This window comes from Eurytemora carolleeae, unplaced genomic scaffold (assembly GCF_000591075.1).
Source record: "Eurytemora carolleeae unplaced genomic scaffold, Eaff_2.0 scaffold563, whole genome shotgun sequence".
NCBI lineage: Eukaryota > Metazoa > Arthropoda > Copepoda > Calanoida > Temoridae > Eurytemora > Eurytemora carolleeae.
Window position 1 is genome coordinate 1 of NW_019396453.1, and position 18911 is coordinate 18911.

The following is an 18911-nucleotide window of genomic DNA, read 5'->3' on the forward strand; positions in this document are numbered from 1 at the left end:
TTATTACAAAAATAAAAATAATAATAATATAATAATATGTCCCTAAGAATGGCCGTAAGTGTACCGTACTCTACATTATGTGCGAGGAAGTACAGGAAGAAGAAGTTACTGTACAGCAATCAATACAAATATCAAATTAAAGATATTTTTAGAAATTCTCATAAAATTTTTAGGTAATTGCTACATTGGCAATAATTATAATTATAAAATAAAATTTCTGAGAAAAAAATGTTACTTCAAATATTTAAATAAGTGTTCTTTGTATTCCTTCGTGGAAGTTTCCTAAAATAGTTTATTTTTTAAAGCCAAATTATTTCTAAAAAGTTTAATATTTTTTTTTAAATTCCTTTTTTATCCTTTTTGAGGATATGTATGTATTTTCTAGGAAATATTACCTTTTTCAAAAAACATTCTAAAATATTTGGCCTCCTTTTAATGAATGGATCCAGGCCATTCTACAGGTGTTTACCGCGTAAAGGGAGGTACCGGCAACATATGGTGGTTCATCTGAATATGTAGTATTAGGGTTCATTTGAGACATTGAAAACCTTTCACGATGTATATTTACTGAGTTTGAGCTCAAAATCGACGTTTAAAATGATGAATTTGGGTGGGTACGTTTTCAGAATCGTGTTTTTAAATGTTAAATAACGACGACAAAAAATGTAAAAAAATCTTCAGTAAACTAACTAGTTGTTTAGGAACAGGTTGAGAAAATAACAATTATTATCAAAAAAATTAAGTAATCTTATTAAATTATTAGTTTCTATAATCTCTCATTATTCACAAAGATTTTCTGCAGATTTTCTGGAATTTTTAATGAAAAGACAACATTTGAAGAATTTGTAGAAATCTGCGAACAAATTCATAGAATATAAGAAACTCAATTTAAAGATGAAAACGAAATAATTGATTCTAACATTGATTTATCGACAAATTTGTTCCTAAACATCTAATAATTTACTGGATAATTTTTACTATTTTTCGTCTTCGTTATTTACTTATAAAAGAAAACCCGATTCTGAAAACGTACCCACCAAAATTCATGATTTTTAATGTTGACTTTGCACTCAACTCAGTAATTATACATCGTGGAAACGTTTTATATGTCATAAATGAATACTAAAAAATTTGTCCACAATACTGCATACTCAATTCAACCACCATACATTGCCGGTCACTCCCTTTAAAGGTGTTCATAAAAATTCGGGATCTTTGACTTTTAAGCGGTATTCATAGGCTTTTGTAGTGTACCTAATTCCTAAAAATGGGAAAGATGGGATATTGTATGTGTTTCCAAATTTGGGAGCAATCCCTTTAAAACTATGATTACGTACTTCATGTAGGATTCCACTGATTCTTCTGTCCTCTCGTTAGTCCTCCTTTCACCAGTAATCTCCTTTCTTACCTTTCATTATTAAATTGTATTTTATTCAAAATAATCTCTTATTGAGAATATAGGGTTTTACCCAGAAATCAGTGAAATGAAAGTCGTCTTACTTCTCTCTTTTTGTTTTGAAGTATCGCTTAAGATTATCTAATCTTTATCAAATTATTTCTAAGCAATTTCTCTGTTCTCTCATTGGTCAAACGCTAAATTCCTTGGCTTCTGATTGGCTGGATACTAGATAACTGATAAAAATTAAATTAATCTGTAGATTAACAATACAGAATTGTTCCCACCCCCTGAACATTTTAGAATCATGTCAGTTAAAACAAAATATAAACTACAACATTATTGGCGACATTTCTTAATAAAGATATAGAATTAAAATTAACGACTATACTAGACAAGAACTCCATTGTTCAGAGCTACTGAATTTTATATAATAAAAAGATGGAACTATGACCAGAATATTTCATTGATTTTTTATGTGAATGATGGATCCCATGTCAGGCTTCGACATCCGTCTTGTGTTTACATTAGCGCCCAGAGACAGTACACTGCAGTACTAAATATGTGTATACTTCTGAAATGACTTTCCTTGCCTTACATCCTTGACTACTCTTTTCGACGAGGATGACATTATTAAAAAGATTGACAAGATGAAACCAATGACTTCTCCCGGTTTTGATGTTATCACTTCTACAATACTTAAGGAATTAAAAAACATTATTTGCAAACCTCTAGCCGTAGTTTTTAACAAATCCTTGAGTGAAAGCTATGTCCCTGAGTACTGGAGACTATAAGCCATTAATGGGACTCCAAATAAAAATGTCCTTTATTTTCAATCTTGATGCACTAGATATGCGTAAATATTGAATATGATATTTTCTGCATATTAATGTGATATATGCAGTATGCACCCTTATCTGAAATTTCTTTATATACACTAAACCCTAAATAAGCCATACATCGAAAGAATTTAGCAAATGTCGTATTCTTCACTTTCTGTTAATGGAACGTTGCAGATATTTAGTTTTTTAATTAAATAATTATATAGAGCTCTTTAAAACTGTTCCCGTATGTTCATGGCTATTTATTTATTTTTGCAAATACTGAGATTTACGTAAAATAGTAAAAAACCCATTGAAAAATTGTCAAGACGAAATTTGATAAATTCTTTTGATGTATGGCTCATTTAAGGTTTAATTGTACTCCGCCAGGAGTCCTGAAAAAAATCCAAACATAAACACCTTAGCAAAAGAACCGAGTAGTATAGGACGCAAATTAAACTGATGGTAATCAGAATAATAAACCTAAAATCAGAATAATAAACCTAAAATAAAGTTACAAATTATTTTTTCTTATCATTTCAAAATTTTGAGAAAATGTTTCTGTATCTTACCAAAACCAAAGAAAAATAAAAATCTTCTCATTCAAAATATTAGCCGCCATGATGCACACAAAGTTCTTATACTGGTAAAAAAAATATATATATATTGTTCAAAGAATTGTAACTACTGAGGATCGTCATGATAGACGTGAAACATTATGTTTAGTATAATTCATTTTTTAATAAAATGTGAAGTTAAAAACAGAAATATATATATATATATATTTATATATATTTAATGGAATTTTTGTTTTCTTCAAAAAATATTAAAAGTAATTAATGATAAATACATTGCCCATTTTTAAATGAAAACGACAACAACAACGAAAGCAATTGATGCTTTGAAAAGTGGCTTGATGATGATTGAAAATTGGCTTTGACGCAAGTTCATCATTGATTATATTGACCCCCCCGAAAAATTATTTTTAAATTGAAGAAATTAATCGGAATAGTTTCCTGCATGCACTAAAATACCAAGTTTTAAACCAAGATTTAGTTAAGTAAAAAATTATTAGGTTTTAAGTTAATCTATACTTGGTATCATTATTTGATGATACTTTTCTTTGTGGATGCAATAAACTGAAATAAAAATAATCTTTTAATGTTTTATCTTATGCCCTTTTAAGATTTATCAATGCAGTCATAACAGCTGTAAAAATCAAATTGCAAGTGTTTAATTTAAAATTGTTGCGCCAAAGATTTGTAAAATTCTGAAAATGTGCTCTGAATATTTTCAGAGATATATCAGTCGTAGCTGTTACTAATTGCAAAATCTTAAACAACTTTCACTTGTTTATTTTTACTAAATAGTTAAATTAAATGTAAAAATTTAAAAAATGGTATATCATAAACCATCAGAAAATTATTTTTACTTCGGTGTAAAGTGCAAATCAACTATTGAATTTGAATTATCAAAAAAATGTCTATTACTTGAACAACACCCCCTGTTCCAAAATCTGTCCAAACACAAGCTGTCATTCTAGACATAATTTTATTTTGAAATGAACTCCTTATGCTTTCAATGAAAACTTTGCCATTACGATGCAGGTTCGTAACTTGGGGGAGGGTTCACGGCGCACGTGGACCCCCTTCATGGTAAACGGGGCGCGCGAAGCTGCCGGCTATTAATGTTGATACAGTTGCCGTCAAGGAATTTTTACAAAATTAAACATCCACTGCGATTTTAAAAACTTGTGAAAAGGAAAAAAAATTTAACGTTAATAATCTCTTTGAAGACAATGAGAAATAAACTTTTGTTGGGAAAGAAATCCCCCTTTTTCTCAATTTTTATAGTCTAATTGCACTAGAAGAACAGAGTAAAGATTTCTATTGTGATTTAATAACGATAGAGAAGCTTCTCTTTTGCCAATGAGGTTAACTAAAGAAGTGGTTCAACTTAACGTTTGATCAATTCAAATGCTTCCTGGTATTTATAAATTCCTACCTCAGAACATAAAAATTATACTGTTTGATTAATAAGAAAAATTGTAAGAAACTTTGGAATTGAGTTTTTGTCACAAACTCAAATTTTCCAATTCCTATAACTTTGAATCCTGATGATGTAAGCCTGTTATATTTCAAATTTAGCTTCATTGATCTTACAGAATTTATAGTTTGAAATATCTAAGGTCTACGACATTAGGTTGCAAGGATATGGGGGTTAGAAAATATGAGTTTGCTGCAAAAACTCAATTCCTTTAACGTTGGTGTTTGAATTTTTTCCTTTAGCATATTTTATTTTCATAATTGATGTTTTTTTTTATAATTTTCTCAATTAATAAGTATTGTATAATATGTATTCACAAATGGCAGTTTGTATAATATAGGTGTCGACAAAACCTTGTTTTACTATTATGTAAATAAATTACTACCTTGGAAAAATATCTCGCAGCACTCTGTTCTCCATTGAGAAATGCTCTTTTATCCATCTTTAAATATTATTAATATACAAATATATTATTATCTAATTTATTTGGGGTTTTTAAAAAAATAAGATTTATTTTTTATTTAATATAAATAGTCAACATTCAATATTTAACATTGTATTTAATCGTATTTAACACCTGACTCCAAGAGTCCTAAACTTGCTCTGAAATTTCAGTCAAAAATTTGCATATTTGAAACAACGAGTAAAAAAAAGAAACTTCTGTTATCCTCTCTCTGTAGGACAAATGATATGTAGGACAAGTAATGAGTAGGACTATGAAGTGTAAGACAAATGATGTTTCCCTCTCGGTGTAGGACAAAAGATTGTAGGACAACTGATTGTAGGACAATGATTGTAGGACAAATGATTGTAGCACAACTGAATGTAGGACAAATGATTGTAGGACAACTGATTGTAGGACAATGATTGTAGGACAAATGATTGCAAATGAATTGTAGGACAAATGATTGTAGGACAAATGATTGTAGGACAAATGATTGTAGGACAAATGATTGTAGCACAACTGAATGTAGGACAAATGATTGTAGGACAACTGATTGTAGGACAATGATTGTAGGACAAATGATTGCAAGGACAAATGATTGTAGGACAAATGATTGTAGGACAAATGATTGTAGGACAATGATTGTAGGACAAATAGTTGTAGGACAACTGATTGTAGTACAAATGATTGTAGGACAATGATTGTAGGACAATGACTGTAGGACAAATGATTGTAGGACAAATGATTGTAGGACAATGAGTGTAGGACAAATAATTGTAGAACAACTGATTGTAGGACAAATGATTGTAGGACAATGATTGTAGGACAAATGATTGTAGGACAATGATTGTAGGACAAATGATTGTAGGACAAATAATTGTAGGACAAATGATAATGATTGTAGGACAAATAATTGTAGGACAACTGATTGTAGGACAGCTGATTGTAGGACAAATGATTGTAGGTCAAGTGATTGTAGGACAAATGATTGTAGGACAAATGATTGTAGGACAAATGATTGTAGGACAAGTGATTGTAGGACACATGATTGTAGGACAAATGATTGTAGGACAACTGATTGTAGGACAAATGATTGTAGGACAACTGATTGTAGGACAAATGATTGTAGGACAAGTGATTGTAGGACAAATGATTGTAGGACAATGATTGTAGGACAAATAATTGTAGGAAAACTGATTGTAGGACAAATGATTGTAGGACAATTATTGTAGGAAAACTGATTGTAGGACAAATGATTGTAGGACGAATGATAATAGGACAAATGATTGTAGGACAAATAATTGTAGGGCAAATGATTGAAGGACAAATGATTGTAGGAAAAATGATTGTAGGACAAATGATTGTAGGACAAATGATTGTAGGACAATGATTGTAGGACAAATGATTGTAGGACAAATGATTGTAGGAAAACTGATTGTAGGACAAATGACTGTAGGACAATGATTGTGGGACAAATGATTGTAGGAAAAATGGACAAAAATCAATTGCAATTTCAAACTGAAATTTTCCTTGAATACAATATCCAGGAACACAAAGTTAAAGATGACATTTATCAAACTCAAAACCTAGAATACTGAAAAGCTAATGGAAGGCCACAATTTTAAAATCCCAAGACCACAATAACCATGTTCACGCCGTGCAGACTAAAAACAGGTTTAAAGTAAGCATTTTAATTTCCATGTTTATTGTTCAATAATGTACTTTCAATTTCTACAAGAAAAATAACCATAAGAAAAAAAATACTATTTAAAGAAGTTCCTGGAAAAAAAGTCACAGAAAAAAAAATAAGAAGTGAATACTAATACTAATACTAATACTAAGAAGGGTTTTTATTGCTTTAGAGGGAGGACCAACAAGTTTCTAACTAAAAAAAAATACAATCAATTTGAGTTTATTTGTGAAAAAAACTCCCCTTTCAGTGCATGGTCTCAGTGGGCTGTCCAATTTTCTATGATTTTTTTCCCTATGACTTAAATGAATAAAAATTCATGACTTTATTTTCTTCTAAATAATTTGTTGTACACATGTCCATGACTTTTGCCATTGGACTTTTTTAGTGCCAGCAATCAGTTTTTTTTCCCCAAAAACTCTTTGATTGTGATTTTTTTTTGGATGTTACCAGATGACAGCTGTACAAAGAAATGAATTACCAAACAAAAGAAGAATCCGTACGCATATTTTGCATGGCCTGAGGACTGAAAAAAAATTTTTATCGTTTGCTGGAAAATAAATAAAATCTAAATGAATTTATAAATACCTTGTTTTGTCGATGAATGAATTTTGAAATGTTTTTTATTGTTGATTTTTGTTCTTTATCTTCGGAGATTCTAAACAAGGAATTAGAAAACTGTTTTTTATTTCCGGGAAAAGCGAATTTTCGCTTTCGAGACTGAAAAAGGCAAACAATATTTTCTAAAAGCTTAAAGATAGAAAATGTCAATTTTTTTTGTACGTATTCATAAAATATAAACAAAATGAAAGGAATTGAGTTTTTGCCACAAAATCTTATTTTCTAGTCCCTTTAATTTTGCATCCCGATAAATTGACCTTTGATATTTCTAACTATATATTCTGTTAGATCAAATAATCTAAGTTTGAAACATCTAAGGTCTATATATCATCAGTTTGCAAAGGTAAAGGGATAAGAAAAGTTGAGTTTGTGGCAAACTGGCGATTTGTTTCCAAAATGTTTGAAAGGAACTCCCTAAAAATTTATATTTTAATTCTCGTAAACTGTAAAGATGTAATTGGGAAGTACAATGCTCTTAAAAGTGTACTGCACTGAAAAGTGTACTGCTCCGTACATTGATGTCCCAATCCGTACACCATCTGTAATACTCTTCATCTTCCCTTCTTCAATTATCTCCCAAATCCTAAATATGTACATTGTACAAGCATAACAAATATGTTCGTGTACATAGAATAAACATAACGAATATGTTATATTCCATAGTACGAACATAACGAATATGTTTATGCATATAGTACAAACATAACGAATATGTTTATAAATATAGTAGAAACATTTCGAATATGTTCATGCATATAGTAAACACATAACGAATATGTTCATGTACACAGTACATACATAACTAATATGTTCATGTACACAGTACACACAAAACAAATATGTACTTGTACATAGTAAATATGTCTCCTGTTAATAAAAATGTATTATAAAAACAAAAATAAGTTCAAAACTTCAAACGAAAACTTAAGCCCACGTTAAAACTACAATGTAAACAAGTAGTTGTACAAAACTGTAAATAAGTTATTTGCTCTATAGTAAATCATAAATTGAAGGCATAGATAGATTTTATTAATTCGTTCTTTATATATATATATGTATTTACAATCTAAGTCTATTAATTGTACAGTTATCAGATCTGATCTTACTTGTGTGGAATGATGAAAACAAGACCCTGGAACATGAGGATAAATGGAACCCATTGATAATAGGACTGAGTTTCAGCACACATTCCCAGATTCACATCTAGACATATAATCCTATACTCATGTACTCCTGTACTCCTGTACTCCTGTACTCCTGTACTTCTCTACTCCTGTACTCCTGTACTCCTGTACTCCTGTACATCTCTACTCATGTACTCCTGTACTCCTGTACTCCTGTACTCCTGTACTCCTGTACTCCTATACTTCTGTACTCCTGAACTCCTGTACTCCTGTACTTCTGTACTCCTGTACTCCTGTAATCCTGTACTCCTGTACTCCTGTACTCCTGTACTCCTGTACTCCTGTACTCCTGTACTTCTGTACTCCTGTACTTGTGCATTGTTTTCTGGTTATCACATCACTGCACATAAAGTTAAAAACTTCCTACCGTTGGAACCTTTATTTCTCTCGTCACATGTTTCATCTTCTCTAGCACTAGGAAAGAGAAATTAAATTTTTTTACAAATTTTAAAATGATCTAGACAATTCTTATAGGACAATTTAATATCTGAGAAATTACCACATGCATAAGCCCAAAAATGAAAAATTTAAAAAACTTTAATTTTGCACCACTTTTTCTTAGGAATTTTGTTTTTAAAAACATATAAAAAATATCAAAGTTGAACAAGTCAAGGCCAAAAAAATGGAAAAATGCTTTTAATATTATTCAAATTTTTTTTCAATTTCCAATTTAATTCTACTAGTAGGCGATGGGTTGATTTCTACAAAGAAGTAAAGAATCAATCAACCCATAACCTGCCATGTATGTTTCAATGATTATAGCTTGCCAAACCTTAATTCTTTTGAATCAATACTTTTAAGCAAATGTCTTCACAACTAATTCTAGTGATCTTATTAAGATTTTAAATTATACAACGCTTTTAGTTTACAATGTGTTTAAGAATTCAGTTAAACTTTTTAATTTCCATCTAAACTTACCATTCAAGAATAGTTTTTTCATCAGGCATTAAACACTTCTGTATTCCCATTTAAATTAAATTAGAAAAACACAATATTAAAAAATAACTTTTAAATAAAATTTTTTTTGTGTGAATTTTTTCAATGGATTCCTTGTAAGGTCCGATTCCGACAGTATTTTCATCTAATCCAACACTAGAAAATAAGTTTTATCAGCTGTTTAAACATGGCGGAGATTGTTTTCATCCAACACTGATGGATGCTTTTTTAAATAACTTAATCGTATAGTACATGGTTTCTGATAGGAAGTAAAGCTTAGTACATGGTTTCACATAGGATGTAAAGCTCAGTAAATGGTTTCATTTAGGATGTAAAGTGTAGTACAGGGTTTCTTATAAGAAGTAAAGCATATTAATGGGTCTGATAGGTTGTAAAGCATGGCATATGATTTATGATAGGTGCAAAGCGTAGTACGTGGTTTATGATAGGATGTAAAGCGTAGTAAATGGTTTCTGATAGGATGTAAAGTGTAGTACATGGTTTCATACAGGATGTAAAGCTTAGTGAATGGGTATTATAGAATGTAAAGCATATTACATGGTTTTTTTTACAGGATGTAAAGCATTGTTCATGGTTTCATATAGGATGTAAAGTGTAGTAAATGGTTTCTTATAGAATGTAAAGCATAGTACATGGTGTAGTACAGTACAGGATGTAAATCATAGTAAATGGTTTCTTATAAGAAGTAAAGCGTAGTAAATGGTTTCTGATAGGAATACAGCGGGTTCAGCGACAAAGGGTCAAACGACTAATAGTAAAACGACCCAGGGTCAAACGACATAGGGTCAAATGACCTAGGGTCCAACGACCTAGGGTCAAACGGCATAGAGTCAAACGACATAGGGTCAAACGACATAGAGTCAAAAGACAATCGGTTATATAGGCGAAAAAAGGGTAAAACGACAAAGGGTCAAAATGGAAAAAAAAATTTTTATATATTGTTTCAGGGTTAAGACCATTTTTAGGCCGAGCGCTGCGGCTATTGGTTCAAGTGAACATAAAACATATCATAGAATAATGTATTATTTCAGGGTTAGGTTAGGTTAAAACAATTTCTGGGCCGAGCGCTGCGGCTAGGACAGACTAGGGGCCAAGCGCTGCGGCTACTAGTTCTAATGAACATAAAAATAGTACAAATTAACCAAAAATAGTCTAAATGAAATTTTGCCAGTTTGTCGCACTTTTTGACCCTATGTCGCGTTTTTGACCGTTTGTCGTATGACCTTAGGTCGTTTAACCCTATGGTATTTGACCCTATATTGGGGAATCATACAGCATATAGTACATAGTATTTGTTAGGATTAGGAATGCAGTGTAGTTCATGGTATATGATATAGGAATACAGTGTAGTTCATGGTATCAGAAGTAAGACACAGTAAGTATAGTTTTTCATAGTATAGTTTTAAAGCTTATTTGTAAATAAAGGTTATATGTATATGTTTACCTATCCTGGAACAATATATGTACATGTTTACCTATCTGGAACAATATATGTACATGTTTACCTGTCTGGAACAATATATGTACATGTTTACCTGTCTGGAACAATAAATTTACATGTTTACCTGTCTGGAACAATATATGTACATGTTTACCTGTCTGGAACAATATATTTAAATGTTTACCTATCAGGAACAATATATGTACCACTGACCCAGCAGTACTGCTCTATGGCCTGGGAAGCTCCTGATCATAAATTGTACATGATATGTTATGTATTGTGTACACTGTACAAAAAATAATGTATGATAATGTAACTTTAGTTACTATGTCCAATATACTGGGGGATCCATAAAATATGGGAATTTAATGAGAAATGACGACCTAAAATTATCTAAAGGAACCAAAATCAAGGTTGAATTGGTTGTTATAGTATTTTGTTTTTAAATGTTGTTTTTCAAGTTAATTATTTAACTTTGCATATCAAGTATTTTTATTTTGACCAGCTATAAACCTTCCCGGGGTCATATATCAGATTTTTTTTGGCTCAAATCGGTTAAAGTTTAAATCTTTTTTGACGTTTAATGGATACAAAGAGACAAGTCAAAGGATTTGAGTCTTTGCCACAAACTCTGATTTTCTAATCCCTATTTATATGCAGCCTAATGTCGTAGACCTTGTATTTTTGATACTATGCATTATGTTAGATCAAATTATCTAAGTTTGAAATATCAAAGTTTGAAAAATTTGGGTTTGTGGCTGTGGCAAAAACTTAATTCCTGTAATTCCTTTATACAGAAGTAGATTTTAATAAATTACATGAATACTTTCTACCTCCAGAGTTTGAATGACACTGAATCTCCTGCAATGAAAAAGATGTAAAAATTTGTTTCTTATTACAATTTTAAAAGAAGCACAATTTCGGCTGAAAGAGTACCACAGTTTTCATAAATAAATCTTTCAAACCGCAAAGTTGGTATATAGACTATTAAGTATTTATATTTACTTTTGAAAACGGTCGGCTTACCTTTCCAAATAGATCGTTTAAGCCAAGGAGGGCAGTCGCTGAAAATTATTATTAAAATTTAAATTTAAAATTTTCAAATTTAAAATATATTTTTATGTTTGTCTACCTAGGAATAAGAAACCACTAGTAAAGCTGTAATGAAGACGGAATGGAATATTGTCAATACGAGCAGAACCTGGATAATAGAAATATACAGGGTGTTCCAGAACCTGGACAATGGAAATATACAGGGTGTTCCAGAACCTAGATAATGGAAATATATAGGGTGTTCCAGAACCTGGATAATGGAAATATACAGGGTGTTCCAGAACCTGGATAATGGAAATATACAGGGTGTTCCAGAACCTGGATAATGGAAATATACAGGGTGTTCCAGAACCTGGATAATGGAAATATATAGGGTGTTCCAGACCCTGGATAATGCAAATATACAGTGTGTTCCAGAACCTGGATAATGGAAATATACAGGGTGTTCCAGAACCTGGATAATGGAAATATACAAGGTGTTCCAGAACCTGGATAATGGAAATATATAGGGTGTTCCAGACCCTGGATAATGCAAATATACAGTGTGTTCCAGAACCTGGATAATGGAAATATATAGGGTGTTCCAGAACCTGGATAATGGACATATACAGGGTGTTCCAGAACCTGGTTATTGGAAATATACAAGGTGTTCCAGAACCTGGATAATGGAAATATATAGGGTGTTCCAGAACCTGGATAATGCAAATATACAGAATGTTCCAGACCCTGGATAGTGCAAATATACAGGGTGTTCCAGAACCTGGATAATGGAAATATATAGGGTGTTCCAGAACCTGGATAATGGAAATATACAAGGTGTTCCAGAACCTAGATAATGGAAATATACAGGGTGTTCCAGAACCTGAATAATGGAAATATACAAGGTGTTCCAGAACCTGGATAATGGAAATATATAGGGTGTTCCAGAACCTGGATAATGCAAATATACAGTGTGTTCCAGAACCTGGATAATGCAAATATATAGGGTGTTCCAGAACCTGGATAATGGAAATATACAGGGTGTTCCAGAACCTGGATAATGGAAATATACAGGGTGTTCCAGAACCTGGATAATGGAAATATACAGGGTGTTCCAGAACCTGGATAATGGAAATATATAGGGTGTGTTCCAGAACCTGGATAATGCAAATATACAGGGTGTTCCAGAACCTGGATAATGTAAATATACAGGGTGTTCCAGAACCTGGATAATGGAAATAAACAGGGTGTTCCAGAACCTGGATAATGGAAATATACAGGGTGTTCCAGAACCTGGATAATACAAATATACAGGGTGTTCCAGAACCTGGATTATACAAATATACAGGGTGTTCCAGAAAACCGCAAATAAAGGTCCAAAAACACACTTGAAATGGGATTTTTTAAATTGACACAATTTACGTTGAATGTGCAATGACGATTTGATTATTATATAGTTTCTAAGTAGAACACATAAATTTTGACATTTACAGAAATTCTTTTTGCAAAATTTTCGTTATATTTACATTTTTATTAAAAAAGGTCACTATTGTACCTTTGTTTGGGGCGTACACTATGTAAACTATATAAAGAAAAATTTGAAAATATTTTCATTAAAATTATTTGAAAATACTTTACCATAGTCCCTTGACTTAAAGAATCCAGCAAATCCTGTTTCAGTAACAATTAAAAAGATAAAGTTTTTTTCTATTTTTTTCTAGATATTTATTTATGTATCGAGGTTACTACATTTTTACACAATTATTTATATGGATTAAACAAAGGACTATTTTACGAAGTTATCGTGTACATACAACTTTTGTAAATTAATTAAGAAGAAATCAATTATTTTACGGATACATTTTTACGTTTTTTCTTGCAAAAATTGGTGATAAATTTATATTCGAGTATAGTAGATAAAGTTTTTAATCTACATTTTTCTAATTAATATTTTCAATCTACATTTTTCTAATTAATATTTTTAAAAAAAACTTTTTTTATTCATTTATTAACTTTTTATTTTGTTCCTAAAGCTGTGCCAAATAAATTCATGTTATGAGAAGGAAGTTATAATAAACTGTTGAATACTAGTAAATAGTAATATTTTAATCAATGTTTAGATATTTAATTGAATAAATTGATAAGAAACCACTCGGCATGCAGCTTTCCAACATTTTTGAATGTAATAAAAACAAATTTAAACCAATTTTAAAAATCCAAGTTTTTAAAATAATTCTTTTCCTTTGAATGATTATATGAGATGCCACAAAAAATTTGGGCCCAATCACTTCAACCGTTACAAAAAAACCAAAACACAGACCTGGGACCAAAAAAACACTTATTAACAATCCAAACTTTTCCTTCTTTTCTAAATCAACAAAATATTACTATCTTTAAATTTGCCCTGCATTTGGCAATCTGCAAAAAGCAGGCTATACACAGTCGATATAGAACCAGTAAAGAGGAAGGATTCAAGATGTAACTCCTACAAAGAAGAAAAGAACTGTTCGACCCGCGTACCACCCTCGCAGTCAAAGCGAGTGCAAAGAACCCTATATTCTTTATGTGACCAGATCTGATCAATATATACTTCTTTAATTTGCAACCACATCAATTCATGAGAGAGAGAGAACATCATATTGCTGGTTAAAGATTAAGAAGTACATCATATTTCTGGTTATATATATCCTACCATCTCAAGCTACCCTCCCCAACTCAACTTCCAAAATACCTTACACGCCAAATTCATATATTCAACTCATTTTCTGAGACAGGGTTAAATGCTTACCCGGAAATTTTTTTACGACATTTGTATAAAAATCATCAGATTTTCTTTGGTTTTGACAAGTAGATTAAATACGAGGAAATTGTCTGTGAATCTACCTGATATTAATCTTTTTCATATATTTTATAACGTTTCCCCATGCAGGCTGGGATCATTCAAGGGACTGTTTAAGCAACATTTCTAGTGACCTTCCATTTATAGAGAGGCATGTCTGATTCACAAGGGTACCCTTTAAACCTTTGTCTGGACAACAACAAAACCTTGATCAAACAAAGGTTTAAAGGGTATCGTTGTAAATCAGACATTCGACTCTATAAATGGAAGGTCACTTGAAATTATGCTTACAGTCCCTTTAATATCAACAATGTTAAAAGGTTTTGGCCCTCTGATCCTCTGAATGTAAATCCAAAGATAAGTTATAGAGTTGGGAATTTATAAACGAAAGAGTGGTAGTTTGACTAGATACAACTAGTTCAATTAACTCTCTGTGCTGTAGAGATAACTTAAACCAGCGCAGGAGAAGTACTTAAAGTGAAATTCACAAAGAAATTTATTGACAATTAATCAGGCGACTTTATAATCGTCTTTGATATTTGAAATTATTTGCAGTATTCGTTTGTCACACTAATTTTACAAGATAGGATTCCTGAAATAATAATTATAAAATAGTCCATGTACAAAATGAGGGCTGCCTCTTTTGTGCTTTCATCACCATTAGAGAAATCAATGATGTCATTCAAAATTAAATCTAAACCAAATTCTCTTTTAATCCTTAATGTTCAAAAAAGGCAGACCACAATTTGGAAATGGCAGGACTAAGGTTATTTTGAATTTTTTTTTTTTGTAGAAGTATACTTAGCCATATGGACATAAGATTTCTCTTAAACTCGTCTCTCTGTTGTGAAGAAATTCCAATAACTTATTAAGTAACTCTGACCAAGTGCACAACTGGGTATAGTTAGTAAAAAAACTTATTTTTATAATTTGAATAATAATATGCTATAAAGTGAGTTTGCATGAACTCTGACCAAGTGCACAACTGGGTATAGTTAGTAAAAAAAACTTATTTTTATAATTCAAATAATAATATGCTATAAAGTGAGTTTGTATGAACTCTGACCAAGTGCACAACTAGGTATAGTTAGTAAAAAAACTTATTTTTATAATTTGAATAATAATATGCTATAAAGTGAGTTTGTATAAACTCTGACCAAGTGCACAACTGGGTATAGTTAGTAAAAAAACTTATTTTTATAATTTGAATAATAATATGCTATAAAGTGAGTTTGTATAAACTCTGACCAAGTGCACAACTGGGTATAGTTAGTAAATGAAATACTTATTTTTATAATTTGAATAACAATATGCTATAAAGTGAGTTTGTATGAACTCTGACCAAGTGCACAACTGGGTATAGTTAGTAAATGAAATACTTATTTTTATAATTTGAATAATAATATGGTATAAAGTGAGTTTGTATGAACTCTGACCAAGTGCACAACTGGGTATAGTTAGTAAAAAAAACATATTTTTATAATTTTAGTAATAATATGCTATAAAGTGAGTTTGTATGAACTCTGACCAAGTGCACAACTGGGTATAGTTAGTAAAAAAAGCATATTTTTATAATTTTAGTAATAATATGCTATAAAGTGAGTTTGTATGAACTCTGACCAAGTGCACAACTGGGTATAGTTAGTAAAAAAAACATATTTTTATAATTTTAATAACAATATGCTATAAAGTGAGTTTGTATAAACTCTGACCAAGTGCACAACTGGGTATAGTTAGTAAAAAAAACATATTTTTATAATTTGAATAATAATATGCTATAAAGTGAGTTTGCATGAACTCTTTGTTATGAAATGACGAGAAAAATCAAACATTAAATTATATAAAAGAATTATTTTATTTTATTCCTTCATATTAATCTATTTGCATTCGCTGGATCATCTTTAGTCTCAATCAGAAACAAACCTTCCTCTTGCTTTGCTCCTTCCCCAGGAATAATGTCAGATCTGAACTCAGGAGCAGGCTCAGGAACAGGTTCAGGTTCTGGAACAGGTTCAGGTTCAGGAACAGGTTCAGGAACAGCTACTGGGAACACTTCTTTAGGTTCAGGTTCCAAATAAGGATCTGGTTCATTTTCATCCTGAACAAAAAGAAGGATTTTTTGACTGTTTTAAAACAAAATTTAAATCTAAAAATATGTTACATAAGGTTTTTTTTATTTTTCTTGAAAAATTTTATTCTTTTGTTATGCTTTTATAATGTTAATAATTACCATTGTTTCGATGAGAAATTTTTTTGGCTTGGCATTTGCACATGAAAAGATTGCAAGGAGACAGAAGCAAATAAGTTTCATTTTTCCAAGAGGAGCAAACTAAAAATAATAAACATTTGAACAATATTTCATTCTTTTTTGATATCGTTGCGTCATCAGGTTCAAACCAAATAGAAAACTCAGGAATTAATAAATTAAAAAATGATCTAGTTTTTTCCTACAAATCTTGTTTTTTTACCGTTGAAATTTAATCCTTTGTCGATTTTATTATAAATGTTTAAGGTTGAATTAACTGCATAAATACCATATCAAATATGTAAAACAACTGGTTATTCGCCTCAAACTCTAATTTCTCAACCAACATATTTTTTTGTAACTTGATAGTGTAAACATTTGACATTTTAATCTTTGACTTTTTGATTAAGAGAATTCATATTTTAGAATATCTTCTACAATTAGAAAGTAAAGGGTTGAGGCAAATAAGAAGTTCCTATTCACCCTAAACAGGCGGGGGGGGGGGGGGGGCTTTTTTCCCCTAGCACTCTCATTTTTGACACTATCACCGTGAAATTTTGTGACTTTTAATGAACAGCAATTTGAAGGATGTTTTGTAAAAAAAATTTTATTTTTATTTATAGGGTATGGTACAGAACAGAAAAAAAGTCCGGTCTGTGAAAAAAAATCTATAATAGCCAATAACTTTACATATTCTCTATGGCCTTTTTCTAGGGGGGGGGGGGGCGCCAAACGCCCCCCCCCTCAGACTTTACATAGATTCAGACCCCCCAGCCTTTATAGGGTTAAATATAAATTTAAAATGTTTTAGAACTAATATAATCGAAATTTGAAATAGAAAGAAGAAATATAATAAATGTACATCTATCTACATATTTGAACTTGTCAAAATTTTTGAAATTTCTTAAAATCCCAAAAATGCCCTACTTAGCTCTGAGCTTCATAAAACTATTAGATCTATAACTTAACTATAAACTTACTGTAAGTTTTTAACTAGACCAAGTGTTACTATAAACCGTTGGTTTATTATCTGTGTCAATGTTTTCATTGAAACAATTTTTTTGTCTGTACTTTTACAGCATTTTAAAAGTGAGCAAAACCTTTCCTCCTTACTTCTATCCTTGTTGGTATCACATTGTAATTATTTACAAATACGTTACAGGGAAGTAAATTTTACTTTAACAAGTGTTCTTAAGAAGAATAGTTCAAGAAAACCCGGTGTTAAATAAAAATTTGAGTTTTCTGAAAAAGTATTCAAATAAAATGAGATGAAAATGAACGAAGGTTATCACAAAAACTTTGAAGAGTGAGATGTTATTCAATTCAACTTAATACTCAGCTGTTGGGCGAATCATGGGTCGGTAGTGCTCTGCTCAAAAGGCGTTAAAAAATCTACGAGTCCGATATTATTTTCTTAAAAATTTACAAGATTTAATAATCCTTACCTATGGGAGAATAATGCTCGACTGAAGTTCAGGAATTAAAAGAAGAAAAAGAAAATATTTAAAGAGAAATGTAAATAAACCAATTATAATCTTTAAATTTCAAAACAAACAAAAAATTGGATATCAATTTATATTCAACTCTCGTACGTCAATTTTCTTTCTTTTATGATTAAAAACATTTATATAATGATTTAATATTAAAAAAGATTCAGAAAAAATTAACTAGTTGAAACAATTTTCTTTTTTTAATACAATTATAATTTTACGTTTATAGATATATTTCAAGGTAATCATAAAAATATCCTACGACAGGTACACGACACGTATTTTCAAGTAACACTAAATTTATAGAGATTGTATGTTCTATTCACAACGATACCCTTTAAACATTTATCTTATCAAGGAATAATTAAATGTCCTTCTTTATTTCTTGGATTTTAAAAAATTGTGGCATCCCTATAAAAGAGCCTTGCGCATTCATGGTACATAGACAATAAAGAAAATTGTCAGAATTCATCCTGTTATAAGATAGAACAAACAACGTCAACTTCCTCATTGTCTTATAGAGGTTTAAAGGGAGTGACCGGTAATGAATGGTACAGGGTGTCCCAATAAACATGGGAATTCAGTGACGAATTCGATATCGTCTTTTCAAATAACTCTTTGATTTAGTATAGTGATACCTACTGAGAAAGCTGTAATCTGTAAGAGTTTTGTCTGCTATGTTCACATTTTGATTGTTTATGTTT

At 30.8% G+C, this 18911-nt stretch overlaps 2 protein-coding genes across 2 annotated transcripts; both read right to left on the reverse strand.

Annotated features, from left to right (window-relative positions):
- Positions 1 to 2686: 2686 nt before the first annotated feature.
- Positions 2687 to 13736, reverse strand: LOC111703565 (innexin inx3). Its single transcript, XM_023475545.1, has 19 exons — positions 13661 to 13736; positions 13272 to 13304; positions 11734 to 11802; positions 11628 to 11665; positions 11435 to 11462; positions 10786 to 10846; positions 9253 to 9295; positions 9122 to 9159; positions 8571 to 8617; positions 8126 to 8222; positions 7534 to 7602; positions 6987 to 7056; positions 6880 to 6924; positions 6238 to 6294; positions 4841 to 4866; positions 4649 to 4705; positions 3708 to 3756; positions 2790 to 2860; positions 2687 to 2720 (listed from the first exon to the last, which is right to left on the reverse strand). The coding sequence occupies exons 1-19, from the start codon at positions 13683 to 13685 to the stop codon at positions 2687 to 2689; spliced, it is 957 nt and encodes a 318-aa protein (XP_023331313.1). The 5' UTR covers positions 13686 to 13736.
- A 2572-nt stretch (positions 13737 to 16308) lies between these two features.
- Positions 16309 to 16823, reverse strand: LOC111703563 (procyclic form-specific polypeptide B1-alpha). Its single transcript, XM_023475542.1, has 2 exons — positions 16703 to 16823; positions 16309 to 16570 (listed from the first exon to the last, which is right to left on the reverse strand). Exons 1-2 carry the CDS (start codon positions 16781 to 16783, stop codon positions 16340 to 16342), a joined length of 312 nt encoding a protein of 103 aa, XP_023331310.1. The 5' UTR covers positions 16784 to 16823; the 3' UTR covers positions 16309 to 16339.
- Positions 16824 to 18911: the final 2088 nt, after the last annotated feature.